Below are 23790 nucleotides of genomic sequence, written 5' to 3'. Positions count from 1 at the left end.
GGCCAGTGATAAAACTGAGCCTGCATGAGGCTCATGGAGAAGATATGTGAAAGTAAACTGGTCTGAACAGCAGAGGAGGTCCCACTTGGCTCAGCAATCTTGCCTAGGCCTCAGATGTCTCATCTTCTCTCCATTTGAACCCCTTATGAATTATTCTTCTTTGCTATTTGGAAAGGTCACAGGTCAGCTAGCTCCAAATCCCTAGGTTTTTCTGGCCAAAGATGAATCTCATAAATAATGAAGCATAGCTACCTCCTTCTCAGTATATAACCTGAGCTGGGAGATAAGAATGCTAGAGCACTGCTTGTATGTGTTCAAAATAAATTCTGATCTTGAGCAGAGAGTACATTTGCTCACAATTAGAGCCAATAATACCTACTTCCCAATTTTATAGTATATATTTTGAAGATGAAAAACATCTTCATGCGGAATGATAAACCAATTTCGTTGTATTTATTTTGTACAATGACAACAAAGGCTATACTATACAAGGCTAAAAAAACAGAGTCTGTCTTAATGATTTTCCAATATAAAAGGAAGTGGGCATATGTAACTAACTCTTGGTCAATAGAAAACAAGAAACATGCTCCAAATTTGTAGACTGTAGAAAATCATTGGCAGTTTTAAATACAGATTATATTTAAAACACAGAGAAGCCAAAGGCAAAGGTTTAGTTTTATGTCTGTGCATTGGAGACTAGGAGAAATCAATCCAAATCCTCTTTGGTTTTTGACTTGGGCAGACTCAATTAATTCTCTCTTCCAAAGAAATATTGTTTTGTGAATAATGGCAGTTATACTCATAACATATCATCAGAGTTCAAACTACTTTTTTGTATCAAATTCAACTGGCTCCCTCCCAACCCAGAATGTTAGTTTGAGTTGATTTAGCCCTACTGAGCACCAAGGTCATATAATCACACACATAGAGGTGGAAATTTATATATATATCCATAACATAAGCATGGTTCTGTGTTTAAATTAAAAAAAAACTGAACATGCACTATTCTGCATATTTATACAAACTGCACATTTTAATGTTTATTTTTGAAAACTTATAAAAAAAATTAAGTCACTTAAAAAACAGATAGGTGTGAAGATCTCTCATATATACCTATGGCAGAAGACATATTTAGCATGTAGGGTGAGGGAATAATTTTCCATTGCTGCACTTGTAAGAAAGAGTATTCTTACAAGTGCAGTATGAGTATTCAGCTGTGTCTATATTTATGATTACCCAAAATCACCAATATGTTCTATGAATATATCCCTTGAGATTATGAGTCAAATGGAGATGCTTTGAATCAGTCTAAAATTTTCACCACCGCCTGCCATAACATTATCCTTGAAACACTTAAGAAGAAGTCTGGAAATTAACAAATACGTTCTTCCTGGTCATTCACACTCTAAGGGAAGAATATTGTTATTCTTCAAGTTTCAGGGTATGTTCCAAAGTATGCCTACAAGAAAATAAGAAACCTTTAAATGAAGATTCTTTCCCAAAGGCACCTATTAAATTGCTTTGCCTTTCACAACTTCAGAATTTTTTTGTGGGTGAAAGATAGAATTGGTGGCAAACACTGGAGGTTCTTTGAGCCATTCATAAAGTTCTGTTTTTGATGCAGTTGATTTCACATTAAAAATCTTGTATCTAAAATCATCTTGACACCCTCAAATGATAGCTTCCTGCATTCCTAAATTGAAACTCTTAAGTCACTATCAGATATAAGAAGAAGAATTTGTAAAGAGTTGTAAATATGAAGCAGTGTAGTAGTTATGAGATAGGCTATGAGGAGCTACCCAGTTTAGTTCTCTACTAGTCTTTGCAACTGAATGGACCAGTGTTGAAATTCATTTTTTTAACTACCGGTTCTGTGGGTGTGGCTTGGTGGGTGTGGTGTGGTGTCGCTTGGTGGCCGTGGCAGGGGAAAGATACTGCAAAATCTCCATTCCCACCCCACTCCCAGGGGAAGGATATTGCAAAACCTCCATTCCCACCCCACTCTGGGGCCAGCCAGAGGTAACATTTGCCAGTTTTCCGAACTATTCAAAATTTCCGCTACCGGTTCTCCGAACTACTCAAAATTTCCGCTACCAGTTCTCCAGAACCTGTCAGAACCTGGTGGATTTCACCCCTGGAGTGGGCCCAGAAGAATAATGCTTGCATACTTTGTTTTGATTAAATTGCTTTTTAATTAAAATGGACACACTGTTTTTCTGTATCAGAACCACTGATTATAGAATAGAAATTTTACATCAATATTGGGGGGGAAAAATACAAACCTGTGCAAATTTATTTTTAGTTTTCTTTTCTTGTAGAAGAAGCCATATTGAATTAAGTCATATTTACTATCACGTAAAATAATAATTATTTGTGAAATCATATTGTACCTTTCTCGCTCACCTAATATGAAAGTCAATTCTTTCTCTTGGCAAGGACAAATGACAAGTGAAAAGTTCATTCATTCGAGTTCTGCAGTTTGGATCCTCCTTGGTGTGGTGTTTCATTAAACAGATGCTCTTCGTTACTACTGAATGATCTTAATATTCCCAACCAGCTACAGAGAAACAACTGAGCCGTGGTTTATTTTTTAGCCTCGCACACTGGCTGGTGTAGGCAAGGGTTAGAAATACCACAGATGTTTTTGTAATTTATGGGTTAGATAAATCTATGGCAAGAATTGATGTTTATCACCTCCTGCAATAGAGAAATAGCTTGTATATGCCCATCTGCATCTGTAATTATATTTTATCAGTGTGTGGAAGGGTGTTTATTAATATATTGCACCACTAAAGGAAAAGCTGTGTTCTGGGGTCATTGGATGCCCTAACTCCCACTTCGTTAATTAACATTTGATGAGAATGCTTTATCTCGGGTGCAGCGCTTTCTTGCCAATAGTTGATCCAGTGCAAATATAATTTCAGTGCTTTGGCATTATTCCTAAGAACATTAAGGCTTGGAGAAACTGCATGACCCATTGGTTAGTCAATGAATTTGACAGAAATGAGCAGCATGAGTTTCAAAGACTATTAGTCAATTTTCTAGCTGAGATATTGCCACAGGATCACATATTATTAAGGTCTATAGGTGGATTTTAAGTTTATTGCTCTCACTTTAAAGATAAAATCTAAAAATGCAAGGAAGACATGAAAAACCTTATTATTTTCATTAATAAATATGGCATTACTGCAATACACAATATTTGATATTCAGAGAAACACTTTCCAATTTGTTCCAAATTTAGATAACACAATTTTTATCCAGTATCCAATAAAACAGCATGTTTGCATTTAAACTTCTTCTAATGTTGGTCTGTACGGTATTTTGGTATAGGTTACACGACTCCCATTTATCTTGAAAATGCAACTAGAGGCTAAAAAGTTTCTGATAAACCTGTTTAGCAGTTACAATTGTGGTAAGAAACCCCTCCCCCCCGACACTATGGAACTGTAAAAAATAAAATTCAGGCATGAAATAGAAATCGTTATGCCTGCTCTCTCTCTCTCTCTCTCTCTCTCTCTCTCTCTCTCTCTCTCTCTCTCTCTCTCTCTCTCTCTCCCTCCCTCCCTCCCTCCCTCCCTCTCTCCCTCCCTCTCTCTCTCTCCCTCCCTCTCTCCCTCCCTCCCGCTCTCTCTCTCTCTCGCTCTGTCTCTCTCTCTCTCCCTCTCTCCCTCCCTCCCTCCCTCCCTCTCTCTCTCCCTCTCTCTCTCTCTCCCTCCTCCCTCCCTCTCTCCCTCCCTCCCTTCCTCCCTCCCTCCCGCTCTCTCTCTCTCTCGCTCTGTCTCTGTCTCTCTCTCTCTCTCTCTCTCTGTCTCTCTCTGTCTCTCTCTCTCTCTCTCTCTCTCTGGGCGCATATGCACAGAAAATCAATTTGCACTGTCAGATCTTAGTTGAATATGTGTCTTCAGACACTGGAAAAGCCCACACAGGGAGCAGCACAATAAAGATCAGTGTTAATTTTATTATTTCTCCATTCCAAAGAGAACAACAGATAACAAAATATATACCACACACTTGGGGTATTGTCAAAACCACATTGTCTTTTTTTTTAATGCCTTCAAGTCAATTTTGACTCCAACTGACTGCCTGTAGTAGTAGTTAATAGGATTTTCAGAAATTGTTTGCTCTTGCTTTCGTTCTTGGGCTGGGAGTGATTGGCTCCCAATCAACCAGCTGATGTTGTACTAAAAGCAGAGCTAAGACTCCCAATTTTCCAATCTCTACTCTGGTGCCTTTACCATAACATCAAACTGGTTCTTGGGGGGAGGGGGGATGTTGCATTTCTTGTGTTAAAAAGGGTTTTTTTAAAAAGTCCTTATTGTTTTGTATATGTTAGACAATTCCATTCCACTAAATGTTGCCTTTGAATTCATGATTTTAAAGTTGCATTGTCAATTTATTTGCCTCCCATTGTCTTCCGTAACTGTGATAAAATGTAGTCTTTCCAATAAATGGTTCTCTGTACAGATAAAAATGCCTTGTTTTCTACCTGTCTTCCTAACCTATCCTCAATATCAGGTCCACAGGAAAGTGCCACCATTATTGCTTGAATGTTGAGCAACCATTATATTTGAAGGGGCTCTAAGATGTTCCTTTTCTCCTGAGGTAAAGATGTGATCTGTATTAATACAAATATGGCTATTAAAAAAGCGACAAAAGAGAAAGTATTTGGCAATAGGAATTAGGTAGAAGCAATGATGACATTGGAAAAGGAAAGGAAGGGAGGGAAAGGAAAATATTAATTAGCATGTATATGACAACTGGAAGTATCAGGAAAATAATAAAAGGCAACAGATATCCTCCTCTTGCCTTTCTCCTCTGCCCCAATACCTTCTGGGTCCTTCTATTTAATATTCATAATCCTAAACACATTTACAGCACTGCAGTGCGAAGTAACTTTCCATTTAGTTTGTATTTTGATTTTCATTTGTTTCTTTTTCTTGGAGACAGATGCATAAATAAATGATCATATCTCCCTTATATAGTTTAGTTAAAAACTAAATCAGATGTTTGACTCATTAACAAAATAGAATAAGAATTTGTTGTTTTACTTTTTCTAGATTCAATGATTTGTTTTCTTTAAATTCATGCTTTCCTAAACAAATATGTCAATATGCTGGAAAGCAAAGAATCTGTTAACAGATTACTATGTTCATAGATCAATGAAATGTAATTTTCTGAAGATTATTGGCCCTTAAATCAAAATGCCATCTTGCAAGCATTCTTTAATGGGATAAACTGTTTTAATAACAGTTTCATGAAGTAAACAAAGTGTAAGTTTATATATCATGCTTAGCAAAGCCAAATCACAAACAACCTAATTTATGCAAAACATCTTTTTACAAGATATTAAGTTTTAACTCTTCCATTGTGTTATTTGAAAACAGACATAATTATATAGGCAAGATTTGCACAAGTGATAATATATTTGTACAAAATTATTTTCAATCACACATTACACTATTTTATCATTGTAAAACCTAACCAGAGTAGATATCATACAGATCCAGTGTGTCTTGCCTTGAGTCTCAAGATTAGATGGAAAGTAAATGTAAATTAATTGCAAATATATTACATAGCGCTTCCCTCTGGAAATCAAACCAGTGGTTCTGTGTATCCAGATAGCTTTCTTGCTATCATATAAAATATAATGTTCCATGTGAAAAATAATGTTATTTGTTATCCATATTAAACAACTGGAGCATATCTTCTATTGGGATATCATCTGCCAATTTGGATGAGATGTTAACAATACGTAGAGGTTACTATCAGCATCTTTCTTGGTAAAGCTGTGGGAGGCATTGAGTAGGATGAAACCAGGCTAAATCTGGCAAAATAGAGTTGCTGTGTGTATAGAAATTAACTCATTTGCTGATGGCCTCCATATTCATTCTGAGTGGCTGATCCTTGAAGGGGATTGTCCAAAACTTAAGTATTCTCCTTGACTGTTAACTTCTTTATAACAGTTGGATTCTATGACCAGGATATCCTTTGCTAGTTTCAGTTGATGTGCCATTGCAGTTCCTCTTGGAGGAAGAGGGATTAGCAATGGTGGATCATGTTCCAGCCTTTAGATTAAATTATATGTTGCATATAGGGCTGTTTTCATATTCTATCCAGACAGTGCAGAGTTTGCAATGTTAGTATGATACAAATATTGTAAAATAAATGTCCAAAAGATCATCTAAGTTTAACGTTCATGATACAGGGACTTCATCTGAGTATCCATGATTTACAAAGTCTGTTTTGTTTAATTCAGTGCTCAATTTGAGGAAAACATGTTGATGAATACAGATCTATATGTGGAAAATATTATATTATATCAATTTTCATCAACCTGGTAAACTCCGAATTTGTATCAAAACTCAGCTTGACTTGACAATTTTAGGAGTACAGATCAAAATAACTATATTAGGGATTATTTAAATCAGTTGCATATAAGGACTGATTCTGGCCTGGATATTTTTTTTGTCTGATCTGAACAATAGAGATAGTCAATCAGATATTTGTATGACTCAAATGAGTTATTTGCCTGCATTTTTACTATGTTCTGCGATTTAATTGGGGGAAGGGGGAATCAAATATATTTTAGGTCCAATATATCTCTTTCCAACCTTTCTCTGTAGAGCATTACTCTCGTGTATATCCCTATTGTTCAGAAGGACAATTCATTAGAAAACTAGGTATCCAATATCAGCACTAAGCAATGGTCCTTCTGTACTATTGCGCCTGTACCAGTCCCTGGTGTTACAGTTAGCTAAGTAAATGACTAATAGAGGCTTTAAGATTAAGAGACAGTGAGTTGGAAAGAAGCATTAAAATTTGTCACACTTCACAGCTTATGAAATGCGTCTTGACTTGGGGATTTGTAAAATCCCACAACATGACATAAAGAGGAAGAAGGATTTATGAATATATATCATATCAGAAGTCTTTATAAGTGAATAAATGAATCCATCCATTTCTTGCCAAACCTTGGAAACTTTTAAAATCATTGGTCCAAATTCCATCAACTGAAAGAAAATGAAACGCACAATCTCTTAAAATACACAGACAAGAAATAGCCAGGAAAGCTTTTTAACATTCCTTTTCTTGAATATATTCTTTCAAAAAGGACAAAATTTACTCCTTTCCAAACAACTTTTTTACTGTTAGACGGTAGAGAAGGCATAAGTATTTTTATTTTTTTTAAATAATATGTTTCATCAGTAGTAGATCTGGTTTCCCTTTTGACACTGAAATATGAGCTGCGAATAAAGAACATAATAATAAACTGAGTTACAATGACAATAGTTATTATTTTAGTGCTTTGTAGTTCACATATGATTGCTGAAGAGATTTCTGGCTGTTTATAAAAGTAATATACAAAATAATCACTGGAGCAATTTACAACCAACTTGTTTTTTAACATACAGTACATGTGAAGAATTATTACTGCACAAGAAGTTAATAAGAAAATAAAATTAAAAGTGAATAATGGCTCTTATCAAATTAAGCACAGTATAATCTGAGGAATGGAGAGACTAATCTTGTTTTAGGCTGAAAAAATACAGATTTTTCTGAGCTTTGGCCATTGGTGACTCTTCTGCAAAAAATACATTGTTAGAGTGCATAAAGCTAAAGAACCTATCTTAAAGAAAATAAAAGATACTAATAAGTGAAATAAATAAATAAACACAATGAAGGTCATACAATTTGAGTAAAAAAATGAGTGTGAAATGGGCATTCCTTTCATTTTTCTCCACTTCTGTCGCTTATAGGATTCTACTTTAGCTGGATCCGCAACCATGGCTGGGCCCAGAACCAGTGCAATTGTGGGAGATCAAGGAACACCATCGAAGGTCCAATTACCACTCAATATGTAAGCAGAAGTTTTGCTCTGAAGAGCAATGTATAATTTTGGCATTATTATTTGTAGTTTGAAAATGTCAGCAGAACCTCTCCTCATGGTTATCACTGGTCTGGGTGAACCAGCCTTTTGTCAAAATTGAAAAGTGATGAGTGAAAGGCCAGGTCACTTGTATTCACAGGTTGACACAAATTTTAATTTCCAAGTTACTTATTATAGTTCTGTGAATGATTAATTGGCAGGTATTGTTCCTATTAAATAGAGAAAATCATTAATATGATGAATAAGTGGTTCTCAACCTTTTCTTTACCATGGACCCACTTTAAATATGTTTTGTGGCCACAGACCATTGGGACTTAACTCAAGATTTAAATAATTTCTTCAAGCCTTCATGGACCCCCGTGACAATATCACAGCCACAGGGGTTCGCAGACCCCAAGTTGAGAACTACTGCCATAAATTATATTAAACCATTTAGAAACAATATCCCTATACAATTTAGTCCCTGAAATTATATTATATTAGGAAGAGTAGTTCATAAAATAAAATTCTTCCAGGTATGTATTAAGTGCAGTAGATGATGTCACAACATTAGCATGGTACATGTAAAAAATTTAGTTTCAGTGAAAGATACTAAAAATAGAATGATTAAATATTTATTGAAATTAAATACACAATCAAGGGGGAAAAACACCAAGCACAAACTGAGTTTTCTTTTCCTTGGATCCAGCACTTTTCCTATCAGCTGGAATATTCTCTGGAAAAAAACATTCTGATTAATTTTGGAGATGGCGAGTGTCCTTTACCCATTACTCATTACCTGAATTTGTTTCTTTGTTTATGTACTGCTCTTCTCGTCTAACTTTATAATAATCTTATCCATTATATAATCTCAGCATTTGAATTTCCATCTAAGACATTTAAGGTGTCTTTGCTGCATTTAAAGAGAGGAAGAGAATGTATAATTTTTTTAACAACTACACTAAGTTTATTTAATATGGTTAATAACCGGCAATCAGGTCGTTAAGCAAAGCAGTCACAAAATGATATTGTGACTAGGTCATTAAGCAAAGCGGGCACAAAATGATATTGTAACAGCTTGTGATATAATTTCTGCTTTCTTTGCAGACATACAAAGAATTGGTCACTTTGGCTTACTTTTTCATCATTATAAGCACAAATACTCACTAAACGAGACAGTCACTAAACAAGTACTGCCTACATACATCACACCCACCATGAGTACTTAATTATGTACGTTTAATTAACTCATTCTATCTTTGGTTTTCCTGTAATTGTCTACAGTATTCCACTTGACAAATTGTAGATTTTTTTTAATATGCATAAGGAAAAGGGAAATAAGCACTTCCATGCTCTTAAGCGCTAGAAAACCAGACTTCACTTCAAAGGTGTACCACAAACTCATAACAGGCCTACAAAAATGACATCAATCATAGTACCGAGAATTTGACGTTTTAAAATCAGTCACAGTTGATCCCCTGTAGCCTAAAATTAAAGCTAGAATAGAATTCTACCTGGCAACTATTAGTGCTGAATAGTGTAGTCTGAAACTTAACTCATAATATCCAGACAGACAGCATCACAAAAAACCCCAAGTTCAATATTGTTTTCTAATGCCATTGGGTAGTCAAAGATAGCTGAGGGTTTTATATTTTGTTCCAAGTGGCTAGTACTTATTATATTAAAACCAGAGAATTCACTCGTGCTAATTAACATAGTTCACCACACACACACACTGCCAAAACATAATGTGACAATAATTCCTCAAGCCTCTTGTGAAAAATATACATTAATTATTTCATCAGGATGCTGCCTACTGGAAGCATTTGATAAATCAAGGCAAAGAATGCCTCAAGGAATTGTTAAAAGATATGAGCAGTCTAATAATTATTGCTGTTTATTTTCTGCTTGCAGTGAGAGTGCTTACTGCACACAGGGATAAAATAAAAAAAGCAAGCAACATTTATTTTTCAGCTTGTATTTTCTAGAAAGCAGAAAAATTAGGGCCTCGTGTGCATTGGTTACAGTCTGTATTCAAACTGAATTTGAATTTTAGGTGGGTTTTTTTTTTTTTGAGCTGCTATGTGGAAGATTCCAGTTTTACACCTTCCAGTAATTTTTGAGCTGCTATGTGGAAGATTCCAGTTTTACACCTTCCAGTAATTACCAAAAAAATCACATGTAATTTAGCAATATGCAGTATATTTGTTTTGAACTTGAAGCAAACTTTCATGTCCCAGAGCTTCTGCCAAACTATTTTGAATTGGCAGAATTTTGATTGTTCTGGAATTTTGCTGAAAGATTGGTTGTTCTGAATTTTGGCTAAAATAAAAATCTGGAAGAATCCTGGCAAGTGATTTTATAGGACAAAGAAGGCAAAGCTGTTACATGTCATCCCTGCTCTTCTCTATGGCCAGAGATATCCAAGCACAGTATAACCCATCAGCCTATCTGTGCCCAGACTTTTAAGTCCCTTTCCTTCAGGGTTTTCCCTCAACTACAAGTCCCAATTTCCCCAAAGGAGCATATCCCATCAAACCACCCACTCTGAATTTCAAGGACTCATGTGTATAACAATAGGGAAATTTAAAAACTATAGTCTTTTAAAATGATTTCTGGTCATTTTAGAAATACTACTTTCATCTTTCCTTTAATTCAGCTGCCTATTTTTAAAGTGCAAAATATCTTAAAAATACATTACGTAGAATTACTTGAGTGTTGCGTCTTTTCTTTTCATTTTGATAATCGGTATCCGGCTACGGGCATCCTATTTTTGAATTTTGTAGATGAATTTCCAATTAATATTCTAGTGCTGTCGATGTGTTAATTATCTTGTAGCTGTCTGGATGGAATTTTCCCTTCTGTGTTCCCATATTCTTTTGCTGGTTAATAATTTCAGTTGAATAAATAAATTTAACAATAACAGGTATTTTATTTTAAAACAAAATATGGTTTACTTGCTATGCGCGTCTTCAGCTTTACCCTCTCACTGTTTATATATTTATCATTTTTGACAGTTATTTGGCATTATATGCCTACAAACCTCAGAAGACAGATGAACTAGAACTACGTAAGGGCGAAATGTATCGTGTTATCGAGAAGTGTCAGGATGGCTGGTTCAAAGGGACGTCCTTGAGAAATGGCATGTGTGGCGTCTTTCCAGGCAATTATGTCACTCCAGTTTCCAGGTGAGAAGCAGCGTGGGGGTTTTAGCAATCGGATATCATCCCCACCTCCCAAAGGAAGGAAATAAATCCCCAAAAGTGTCTTCCCTGAGTTTGCACCTCAGGTGTTTTAATTTTAATATATTATTTTCAATTCCATAATATTATCATAATATCCGCACAAATGTGTTATAAGAACAGTTTGTGATGCTGAAGGATTGTGCCCGATCTCACATTTGTACCACTACAGCGAAGTACATGTTAATCTGGTTTGATCTCAGACTATTGTCTAGATACAATAGAACCGTGACCATAATTCATTCCATAACTTTGGTCGCAACCCGATTTTGTCGTCACCTGAACTTAATTTTGGAAATTTGGCGCTTACAAAAAAAAATGGTGCAGAAGGGAAAATCAGCCGCAAGAAAAAAAAATTGAGAATTTTTTTGGTCGGAACCCGATTTAATCGTGGTCCAGAAGCGTTTGTGACCAGAGGTTCTACTGTACAGAGGTTGTTCATAGCTAGGCAGGGAAAAGCTATATATCTAAACTGCTGCATATGGTAGAAATAACCACAAAAATATCAGCTGAAATACCCATTTTTTCTGCTCCCTACTTTTGGCACAGTTCATACTTTCTTTAAAAGAGATCAAATATAATTTTTTATGCAAGTACTAGTTTCCTATATTTCTTCTCAATACCAGAAGTAAGGATTTCTGTTCAGCTTTTCTCTCTATAATAAGAGCTAAGGTTGCATATTTTGTGTAATACATATTGCTTCGGTGGCTAGTTTCTCATGAGACAGAATGTGCTGTTCCACAGGTAGTCCTCAACTTATAACTGGTTGTTGAACAACATTTACAACAACTATGGGTGTTTTAAAGCCATTGTAAATAGTCACCCTGTCTCACTTGACAACAAGTTTTGATACTTCACAATGTTTTGGCCAGTTTCTGACAAAAAAAATAATTATTATTATTCAAATCTATTCGAGTTTTGCCCCATTTTATGACTTTTTTTGTCACCTTTGTTAAGCGAATCACTGCAGTTGTTAAATTAATAGCACAGTTGTTAAGTGAATCTGGCTCCCCTATTGACTTTGCTTGTCAGAAGGTTGCAAAAGGGGATCCCATGACCCCGGGACTCTGCAACCCTAAGTGTGAGTCAGTTGACAAGCATCTGAATGTAACCAACGACGTGACCATGATGATGCTGCAATGGTCATGAGTGTGAAAAATGGTTGTAAGTCAATTTTTCCAGTGCCGTTGTAACTTTGAACGGTCATTAAGCAAACTGTTGTAAGTGGAGAACTACCTGTGATCACACGATGAGGAAACATTGGTTCCAATATGTTGCCTTTGACTTCTTGCACAGAACTCTTATCTTGGGCTTCCTTTTTATCCAGGGTTCCTGCAGCAACTAACCAGGCCAGGAATTTAACAGGAGGCTCGCCAACAGCCAAAGGTTCCCCTCGAGATGCTGCCCCGGGAGGCCCAGCTCTTACCAGTTCTGCTCCTGTTACCAGACCCGCCGTTCCAATCACAACCCCTCCCTCTCAGACCCTGCTGCCAGGAGGCTCCCCACAGATGAATAACTGTTTGAGATATTCTTCTCAGCACCCGGTGATTCAGCCTCGCAGCGCTGTGCAAATGGGTAGGTATAATCTGCAGACATCCTGTCCTCTGAATCTCGCGTGAGAGAAAAAGAGTCTCGGAATCTTCTGTCTGTCTAGGGCGCAAATTCCCGGGTCTGTTCAAAACTGAATCAGTGATAGGAATTAGAGTTTTTGTTTGGCTTTTGGACTACATCAGGAGTGTCCAAACTTGGGAACTTTAAGACTTGTGGACTTCAACTCCCAGAATTCCCCAGCCTGGCTGGGGAATTCTGGGAGTTGAAGTCCACAAGTCTTAAAGTTCCCAAGTTTGAACACCCCTGGCCTACATTGTTTAAGGTTGTATTTATTGCTTGCAAGGACCACATTTTGCTTTTCTGGCTATCCTGTACAGGTTGTCCTCGACTTACAACAGTTTGCTTAGTGACCATTTGAAGTTATAACGGGCACTGAAAAAAGTAACTTACGGCCATTGTTTATACTTATGACCATTACAGCATCCCCATGCTTATGTGATCAAAATTCAAAAAAGTCATCTTGACAACTGACTAATGTTTATGACCATCGCAGGGGTGATGTGATCCCCTTTGCGACCTTCTGACAAGCAAAGTCAATGGGGGCACCAAATTCAATTAACAGCCCTGTTACTAATTTAACTGCTGCAGTGATTCACTTAACAACTGTGGCAAGAAAGTTCGTTAAAGGGGGCAAAATTCACTTTTTGTCTCACTTAGCCAAAGAAATCTTGGGCTAATTGTGGTCATAAGCCGAGGACTCCCTGTACTCACAGTGGCAGTCCCACTACAGTACTTATACACTAATTCATTTGGGAATCATGCAAACATCCTGTATTTTAAGAAGTAAACTTGATAAGTCTTCTTAACAAGTCACGTATTGCTTTAATGTTTTAAAACAGTTTATTAGGTTTAAATATGGAAGATGTTTATTGTGCAATGCAAAAAACAAGGGATACATCCAGCCCAGCCTTAAAATACAATTTCCTTTTTTAAAAAAAATAGAGTTTATACATTATGTAATGGGCTTTTTTCCCACATGGCATTCTTTGTTCAAAGAATGTTCTGCATGCATATATAATCAGTTTTTACACTGCTGTTCTTTTGAGCTTTTTTATTATAATTATATATTCCAGCAGCTTTTCAGAATCATTTCAGAAATACTTTCTGATGATCACCAGATTGCTTTCCTAACATACAATACTGATTTGTCCTAAACATATTAAGAAAAAGCAGCCTCTGATCAGAAGTGAACTAGAATGGACTTGGGTTTTTAGGTGACTGTTTCAAATCACAGAATAAGTGGCTCATTATCCCACATTTTCAAGAAGATTAACTCATTACAAAGAACTTATTTTTAAATGGCTATATACTGCCTGTAGGTTCTGCTAAACATTAAAGAAAGGGGGAAAACAGCTATTTATTGTATTACGTTTATTGTATGTTACAGCAACATCATATGATTCCAATTAGCATTTAGCTTGCTATCTTTTTCTCAAACTGCAACTTCCAGACACTTACTAAGAGGAACCCCATGTAGAGCATGTTGCAGTACTCAAGGTATCCAAGATAATAATCCCTGCCAAATTCATCTGGCTCAAGGATAGACATGTGCATTCCACATCAAAGATATGATTAATGGTAACTGAGATTCATGGAATGTTCTCAGGCTGCAAATCTGTTCTTTCAAGGACAATGCAACTTTCCCCAAAACAATCTGACACTTAATCCCTGAGATCAGTTTCCTGTTTCCCAATAGCACCTTGTCTTGTTTTTAATCCATCTTTCATTATCAAATTTACATAATATATGCTGACTGCTATCTAGGAATTGAATGCATATTGATGACAACACATTCCAAAATTCCAGATAACGTCTCCCAGTACCTTGGTGTAAATATTGAACTGTTATCCCTACCAGGTAAATCAGACCAAAAATCAAGGTTAAGATTACTTTTATTGAGAGAGGCTATAACAGTGATAGCTAACGTTTTTGTCCTTGTGTGCGCGTGCCCACACTCATAATTCAATGCACGTGTGACAACACCCCGCGCCCCTGCACAGGCAACACCCTCGCCCTCCCCTTCCCCCCCCACATGCGTGTGCTCCACTCCGCACTCCCACTTCCCCATGCACGTGCGACACCTCCCCCCATGCCCCATTTTGGGCCTAGCGGGCCTCCCTAAAGCCTCTTGGGACCAAAAATGGGCCGTGGGAGCATGCCACACACCCTCCCGCACTCCATTTTGAGCCTAGCAGGCCTCCCTAAAGCCTCCTGGGAGCAAAAAACGGTGCGGGTGGCATGCTGCATCCCCCCAGCAAAGACCCAAAAATCAGCTGGCCGGCAGGAGGCGCGCACGCATACATGGTGGAACTGAGCTGGGCGACAGCTCACGTACCCACAGAGAGGGCTCCGCGTACCACCTGTGCCACCACGTGCCAGAGGTTCGCCATCACTGGACTATAACAACAGAATCCTGAAAGTCTGATTGTGCTGAACCTCTCACCCTTCTTATACCCATGTGGATTAAGGAGATGTTTGAGCCGTTACCATATACTTGTGCTTGTTTTGAACTCATTCCTGGAGGTGGATCTTACCTGTCTCCATCAAGGTCATCTTCCTTATTCTGTACATGAATAGCATGGGAGATAAAATTAAATGGTCCTATGGAATTGGATAAGTCCACAATCTAGGTGTCAAATCACAGCTTTCCAATATCACCTTCTGGACCCAGCCTGACAAGAAGATTCAGAATCATTGTAAAATAATACTCGCAAGATTCAGCTTCCCCAGGGAGTCCAAAATGACTCATCTTTCCATATATCTTGTCCACATCCTTACAACTTAGACCAGGGTTGGGTTGCTGGGGGTTTGCAGGGGTTTTGGAGAACGTCTAGCTAAGATTCTGTGCAGTTCAGAGAACCCCCAAATCCCAATCCTGGCTCATCCCGCCCACCCCTCCCCTCCCAGGAGTCCCCATGTGGCCTATTTTAAGTGCAGGCCATACGTGGAGGCTCAGGGAAGGTGAAACATAGGCCTACTGGAAGGGCCTCCGTAGCATGGGGGATGTTTTCACCTTCCCCGAGGCTCGAGAAAAGCCTCCGGAGCCCAGGGAGGGCAAAAACGTCCCCCCGCCATGGTGCAGGAGGCCAACTAGGCCACGCCCACCATGGCCACACCCACCCAGCAGCCGGGCAGAGAACCCCTTGCTAAAACGTTTGAAGCCCACCCCTGACCTAGGCAGCTAAAAACAATTCAAAATAGCAGAACAAATAATTGCTGAGGTAACACTTTTATAATCTTCTCCAACTCAGAATTCCAAGTCAAAATGAATCTAATTGACTTTCCCCACAAATAATTCTAGTTGTTGAAGTATTCTGGATTACTTCATCTGTCAGAATAGATACGGTAGTTACAGAAGGGGCGTAAATAAGACAGCTTCCTGAATTCATATGTACCGGTAAGTAAGCAGTGTTGTAGTTTTCATTTAAAATATTACATATTGCTTTTATTTTAAAAGTATTATATGAAAATCTAGTTCAATCTGATCCTGAGCATATTTATTTGTTTGGACTACATTTATTTCTGAATTGCATGCAGTTTTGCATATGGCTAATCAAGATATAAGATGAAAATTGTAAGCTTTTGCACAGCTTCTATTGAGGTGTTACTGTTTCTGTATTGTAGATGAGCTATAATCAAAGAGTTCCGTCTGAATTTAGTAGTTTGAACTGTTCAAAATTTCCTATGATATTCCCATTTCTATTTTGACAGTGTCTCTGAAATTACTTTTTCCCTCTCCTGTTTCCTTACACCCTTTTTCTTTTTAGTTGTGCACAATTCTGTGCAGGCCCAGGATCGGCCCACAGCCACAGTCTCACCACTGAGAAGTCAGAATTCTCCATCTCGCCTCCCAGCAACTGTGATCAGATCACACTCGGTGGTTTCTCCACAACATATCCACCACTCTCCTGTGCATGTCATCCCTGGAGCACAGTGTGCCAGGCCTATTATTCCTCTCACTTCAGCAGCTGCAGCAATTACTCCTCCCAATGTCACTGCAGTCAATCTGAATGGAGAAGCTGGAAATGGGCCCATCAGTAGCTTGGTGACTTGTAGCCCAACTAACACAGCTTGCAAAACAGAAGAAAGGAAAAATGAAAAGGTAAATGACCACCTTGCAACATGGAAGAGTAGATACATTATGCTCAGCCTTAAAAGAATTAATTAATTGAATTAATTTTCTTACTAGATACGTAATACATTTTCTTTTTTATCACAATCATCATTGCATTTTGATGTCAATTTTTGAAGGAACTCTGGAGACTGCATCAAAGGTTTTCAAAGGATATATATATATATCTATATCCTTGGGTTATTCACCCTGATTAATTTACTGTTTATACGTTTTTTTTAAAAAATGTAGCTTTGGAGCTGCTGACTGGTTGAGTGAGTACCTTACATATTAAGAAATTCACTATCTTCTCCATCTGTTGTACCTCTTTGATTGATATGCTTTGTTTAAGTGCTGCAAATTTGATAGCACAGGTATACAAAATAAGTATCAAATAGCCTTTTCCCATATATCTAGGTTCAGCCAAAATGGATTAATTAGACTGAAGATGTTAAATGACATGTAGCCTTGGGGGCTTAGAGTCAGAGCATATTAAAACATTGATACGGGAATGTTTGAGGCTGTTTTAATAGCACTATAAATATCTATGGTTCTTTCAGAAAATTGCACTTGTACACATCGGTGAAACAGGACAGGACAGGGTTAAATATGATGTTGAATATGTGATTGATTCTCTAGAGATGTAGGCATATGGGGTTCACTTTCAGAACAGCCTTTCAGTGTCAGTGCAGTAACATGTTAATGAACGTTAGAACCAAGCTGATCTAAACATGCTAAGCTCAGTCGATCCTTCACAAATGCAGTACTGTATTTTGTTTCCATATAGAGTTGTAACTAATCACTCTCCTGCATAGGTGATGAATGCTGTCTATTAAAAGCTACTTGCATAACTTCATGATTAATCACTGTTTAGAAGTATTGGAGTACAAATCGAAGTTGTGTAAAAGCATCCCTTCTTATTAGTCTTAAGTTTTGTTGCTAAAGATAAAGGTTTCCCTGTCCGGTTGTGTCTGACTCCAGGATGTGGTGCTCACCTCTGTTTCTTGGCCAAGGGAGCCAGCGTTGTCCAAATACATTTTCATGGTCATGTGGCCACCATAGCTATATGCAGAAGGCATACAGAACGCTGTTACTTTCCCACCAAAGTGGTAGCTATTAATCTACTCACATTTGCATGTTTTCGAATTGCTACGTGGACTGGAGCATTTTTGTTTTGTTTTGTTTTGAATGGATCTTTTGTTCACACTTCTTCTATTTGGGGGGCCATTTAAAAAAATACAAATTACCAGTTTAAAGCGTAGGAGTCTTTCCCCCTCCCCTCCCCCCAAAAAGTAAGTTCCAGATAAGTAAACAGCCATATATTTTATAGAGCTCTTATCTTTTAATGATCAAGTTAAAGGATGGATTTTCAGTAAAAAAAAAAATCTTAAACAGCAAATGAGACCAATTCAGTTAAAGTTTTGCTCAGTGGGTGGACTTTCTTCTTTAACTACAATTGCACAGTTTTTAGTCCAGCATAATTATGCATTTTAATTTATAATGATTAAACTAATACAAATTTTTATTTTCCCTGCACTGTTTCAGAACTTATTCCAAAATTCAGGTCTCATTGATTGCTCTAAATGATGTAACTGGACTACAGGTAGTCCTTGACATGCCACCACAATTCAGTTTTGCCCTACTATATGATCTTTCTTGCCACAGCTGTTAAGTGAATCTGGCTTTCCCATTGACTTTGCTTGTTAGAAGGTCACAAAAGGTGATCACATGACCTTGGGACACTGCAACCATCCTAATCACTTGCCAATTGCCAAGCATCTTAATTTTGATCATGTGACCATGGGGATGCTCCAATGGTTGTAAGTGTGGAAATTATCATGTCACTTTTTTCAGTGCTTTTGTAACTTTGAACCGTCACTAAATGAAGTCAAGGACCACCTCTACATGCCATCTAAATTCAAAGCCTGAGCCCTGGCCTGTTGTTCCATTAGCTGATAGTGTGACTTCATCTCTTTTTTGGATGCTTTGAAGTCAGGCTTAAAGGTGCCAAAAGAAACTCTGTGGCTGCACCTAGTGCTTAGTGTGACTTAAGATTGCATTGGGGGTTTTAGTAACTCCTTTAGTAATTCCTGGTTTATGATCTGTAGACAATCCACCAAATACCTAGATCTTTATTATACACTAAACATCTTTGTCTGTATTTTGTAAATGCTACATATTATTAGGTTGAAGTTTATCTTGGAGAGTTCAGCTTTGTGTTCCAATCCATGAAAACAATTTTGAAACTTCTGGGTTTTTTAAAAAAATACTGTTTTAGTATACACTTTCACATACCGGTAGTTATTAATGACTGATTGGAAAGTTGCTGGCAATATTTGAAGAAGTTAAATCACTGTAGCAAATTTGCTTCGGTCCATTGTCAGCTTCAGATTTTTGGAATAAAAAATATTTGTTTCTGAAGCCTTCAATTTCCAAGTTTCGTCTTTAGAAGTTAAAACAATTTCAAGTTGAAGCAATAGGATAGCTGTGGATATGGATAATTTAGTATTATAATGTTAAGCACAGAGGGCAAAACACCTGTGTTGTTTTTATAACTTTTTTTATAAAAAGGATTTTATAATATATACATTTCTTTGGTTTATTACCATAAATCAATCTGCAGCAGTGTATTATGTGTTAAAATCACAGAATATAATTTCCTCTTTAACAGTAATATTTCTGTTAATTATCAATCTGTTATGATTTGATATCGATCTATTTTTCCTCTGACAGTTTCTTTGATAAATAATTTAGCTATTGTTTTCATGTCAGGTGTAACTATTGACTTGAACAAAACGATCCTGTTCCAAGAGCTTAATCTGATGCAGCAAATCACACTGGAAAGTTTAAACATCTAATTATTCTTTCTGGGGGGGAAAACCCCTGACTTCTGATAAGACTTCTGATTAAACTTTCCCAAAGCATATGGCACTGTGGCTGCTAAAGAGATGAATATGTTGTTGGTTCTTGGAACAGCTTATGAATCCATCATCAATGACAGAGTATCTTTACAATTTTCTGATGCCTAAAATATACCCAAATTTGTTGAAAGCCAGCTATTTGAAAATATCATTTGTTTCTCTAAGCCAGTAGTAAAATCTGTTCAAATTGTCTAATGTAGGGTAGAATTAACATATGGACTTAAGGAATTATTGATTTGTGCATAATTTCATTCCTATACACTATGCTTAAAATAGTGCAGTGATTCTTCTTTTGTACCAGTTAGTAAATACCGTCCGTTCTTCTCTGGTGTGACCTACAGATTTACTTATGTATTTATCTTGCAAATTTATATCTTAACACTGGGCAGCTAACTAAACATGAAAGCAAAAATCTCAGTTAAAAATAAATAAATAAAAGATGTCAAGTAAAAATAATCAAGTCTTCACCAAAATTGTCAAGGAAAGCAAACAGAAACACCCACCCATCCTCCTGGCCATAAAGCCTGAGAAATGAGCTGAACCTTCTGGAATCCTAGTGGGCGGGGAACCACCACAAAGAAGCCCTATATAAAGCCATAGAGGTGTTCAGCAGCTACAGTTTAATCCTATTCAGAGACGCAGGTATATACCGGTTGCTCAGATCTACTAGAGGAAAAATAGGCTAGAAGTTTAATTAAATAATTAAATAATTAAAATAGCCATAGCTATTGAGCAGCTGCTACCCATCAGATGAAAGCATGCCGTTTTTACACAATGATAAATTTATTTATTTATTTTACATTTTCATTTATAGAGACACTCCCATCAAGGTGGGTCACATCAGGTAATGTCACCCCAACGAGGACATAGCAAATGTTGTGGAAACAATTTTATTAAAATAATAAGTAGTGCAGTAATAAAAATACAGAAGAGACATCAAGGTAAAAAAGCATAACACTACCATGAAAAAGGCAAATAGAATAAAAATAACAGAACTATGTGGGGAAAGCTAAAGTTTTTGTTTATTATTATTATTCATTTAAATATGCTATAGAAGGGACAATCTCGATGGACTAGGTGAAAATTCAACAGTTCAATTTAATTATTTAAAATAGTTTAACATTCTTTTGATTTTTGTCATTGGCTTATCCTTTTGCCCCTCCTTTTGCATTTTTTTTCCAATGATTCTATTCTACTATTTCTTCAATATTTATGTAACTCTTGCCCCATGGTGAATTGTACCCCGTGGCAAGTTGGCCATGGTGAGTTGGCTGTCGCAAATTGGCCATGGCAACTTGATCGTAGTGAGTTGGCCGTGGCAGTTGTCTCATTCCCTCTTCAAAGTACCTGAGGGCAGGACAAGAAGCAATGGGTGAAAGCTTATCAAAAGAGACCCAACCTAGAACTAAGAAGAAATTTCTTGACAGTGAGAACAATTAATGAGCTGTGGGTACTCCATCACTGGAGGTTTTTAAGAAGACAGCCATTTGTCTAGAATGGTAGAGGGTCCACTACTTGAGCAGGAGGTTGGACTAGAAGACCTCCAAGATCCCTTCCAACTCTTTTATACTGTTCTGTTAATGTCTTGGACCTAGCATCATAAAAAAATAAAATTCCTTTTGTTCACCAATTACATCTTGGACTATCATTCAGAGAGAATTTTTGACGTTTAAAGCAAATGTGAGTATTTTGGATGTTTAACATTAAATTAGTTCAAGATGGAATTTCATTTCAGTTTAGTGTATTGATTATAGTTCCTGTATTTTTTTTTGGTCTTAGTACACTTAAGAATATGCATCTTAGCTCCAGAAAATAGTAAAATAAGAAAAGCAAAACAGCATGCAGCTGCAGACATAGATTCCCCTCGTTTCTAATTTATTCTTAACTATAGAAATGTAGCACTGCCAAATTTTGTTCTGCAATGATAAAAGCTTGATTTAACTGCTAAAGTTCAATTTCCTTTTACGTTCAGTGCATGTGGCCCACAGCTTTTCCTCTGCCAAAAGGCTGATCTGGCAGGTTCAGCAATAGTCACATGATTCATTAGAAATTTGACATATCTGGAAAATTCTCATTTTTATTGTTTAAGTAGTTGCTGTTTAGTCCCCATGGAACATTAGGTAAAGAACATTTGTAGGATTTTTCATTGAAAAGAGCCTGTGGATAATTTGCTAAGATTCCTGAAAGGTTGTGTTTAAACAAAAATGAAGAATTGGATATTATATAAAGCCAAACTATTTTAATCCTGTAATGTAAACTGTGCGGTGTATCATTCTCTAGCTCTTTTCTACACCCATCTTTTTCTCAGAAATACGTTACAGAATCAAAGTTCAGCACAGAATCAGACATATTTTACTCTGGGAACACCCATGGTGAGAACTCCCAGTGTAATCTATTTGTCATCTTCTCATGAAGAATATGGTTGTTTTCTATTCACATTTTGCATACTGATTTGGCAGCAAAACAATATTTGCAAGGAGCATAATATTAGTGGGTTTTTTAAACATAAGTTTTAATATATTTCATTTTGTGCATCAGACTGTACAAACTTAGACTATCATTCCATAGTAAATAATTTGAACCGTATCTTGGATGCCTTCAAAATCTAAGAATCTTGAGAAATTACAGTGGGTCTAGGAGATTGTTCCCATCCTTCAGCTTTATAATTTTAGAAGTCCCACAATTTTGACTCCAGGAAGAAATCATACTTCTCTGTTGAATACATAAAAAGATAAGTGAGTTGTAGCATAGCTGTAAGCTTTATTTCTATTATACAGTATGCTCTTTCGGGGAAGGCAACTAGTGGTGTATCTTACTGCCGTAAGTATAAGTGATGACCAAGTGGCAAACATGACTAGGGGGCCTTCGTGCTGGGAATATAAAGGATGACCTTGATAGAGAGAGAGAAGGTCTGTTATCAAGGCAACAAATAGATCAACATAGATTAAGCCCATACAAAGTTACTTACAAAAACATCTAACACAGGAACTCTCCTAATTCACATGAAAATAAAAGGAGGAGGGAAAATAGATTTAAATCTGCAAGATTCTGTTATTATAGCCATTTTACTAAAAAAATAGTTGTAAACCTATGCAGTAACAGTTAATTGATGTGGTCTACCTTGTAAGTCTGATAGTTTGCACAAGTTCTTCTTGTGCACCAATTGCATCCCTCCTTGGACTGGGAGGTCTTCTTCACAGTTAATCAAGTCTTAGTCAATTCTTATGTGGATTACTGTAATCTATATAACACATAACTCAGCATTTGGAACTCACAACTGTCCAGAATGTGACGGTATAGACAGTTTTTGGTGTTTCTGGTGGGAGGCTGATATAAGTCTGCTCCATGAGCTGCACTGCATCCTGATAAGCTTCCAGATATGATTCAAGATACCTTTCTTGCCTATAAAGGCCTCTATGGCATAGGGCTAGTTTGTTGGACTGCCTTTCTTCATTGTTTCTGCTCCCCCTACTAGATGTAGCAGACAGAACATGCTCTGGGCACTTCTATTAAACAATTTCATCTTGCTGGATCAGGAGTTGTGACTTGTCTGTGATAGTGACCTGAAAACCCTGTTCAACTTTCGCAAGGTTCTGAAGACCTGGCTGTTTCTCCAGGCATTTGTTCCAGAAGTTTGGCGAACTTTACTGCTGCTATTGAGGTTTTTCATAATTGGATTTATTCTTTATCTCAGGCAACATGAGTCATCAGTTGCATCTATTGTTTTAAATCAGTTAGTGGTCTACTCAAGGATCAGCGACTGGCTAATTCAGGCTAAGTAAAGGTGCTTCCTGGGAACTGAATATATAGTAGGAGCTATACAAAACACATTTGAGATTCTAGGATGGTGAAAACAAAATGGAGAAACTATGGGGTTTAATGTATTTTGGAAATGTCTTGCAAATGGAATAAATTATGATGAGGCAGAGCTCAAAATCTGGATTAGATGTCTCAGTGTTTTCAGCTACTGTTTGTAATCCATAGTTTCATTTCCTTATTTAGAAGACTTATTTACAAGTAAAGGTACAAAGAATC

The 23790-nt window shown here is 37.0% G+C and overlaps 1 protein-coding gene across 2 annotated transcripts in view; it reads left to right on the top strand.

The window, feature by feature from the left end:
* SH3RF3 (SH3 domain containing ring finger 3) overlaps window positions 1-23790 on the top strand; it is a 193127-nt gene that overhangs the window by 151333 nt on the left and 18004 nt on the right. For both annotated transcript variants that reach the window (XM_081947955.1, XM_081947956.1), the window contains exons 5-8: window positions 7761-7861; window positions 10888-11058; window positions 12440-12687; window positions 16491-16825. In XM_081947955.1, coding sequence (XP_081804081.1) covers window positions 7761-7861; window positions 10888-11058; window positions 12440-12687; window positions 16491-16825 — 855 coding nt within the window. The remainder of the gene's footprint in view (window positions 1-7760; window positions 7862-10887; window positions 11059-12439; window positions 12688-16490; window positions 16826-23790) is intronic.

Source organism: Natrix helvetica (genome assembly GCF_964273705.1).
Source record: "Natrix helvetica genome assembly, chromosome: 3".
NCBI classification, from domain to species: Eukaryota; Metazoa; Chordata; class Lepidosauria; order Squamata; family Natricidae; genus Natrix; species Natrix helvetica.
The sequence above is the reverse complement of the archived record's forward strand: the minus strand, read 5'-3'. Positions and strand labels throughout refer to the sequence as shown.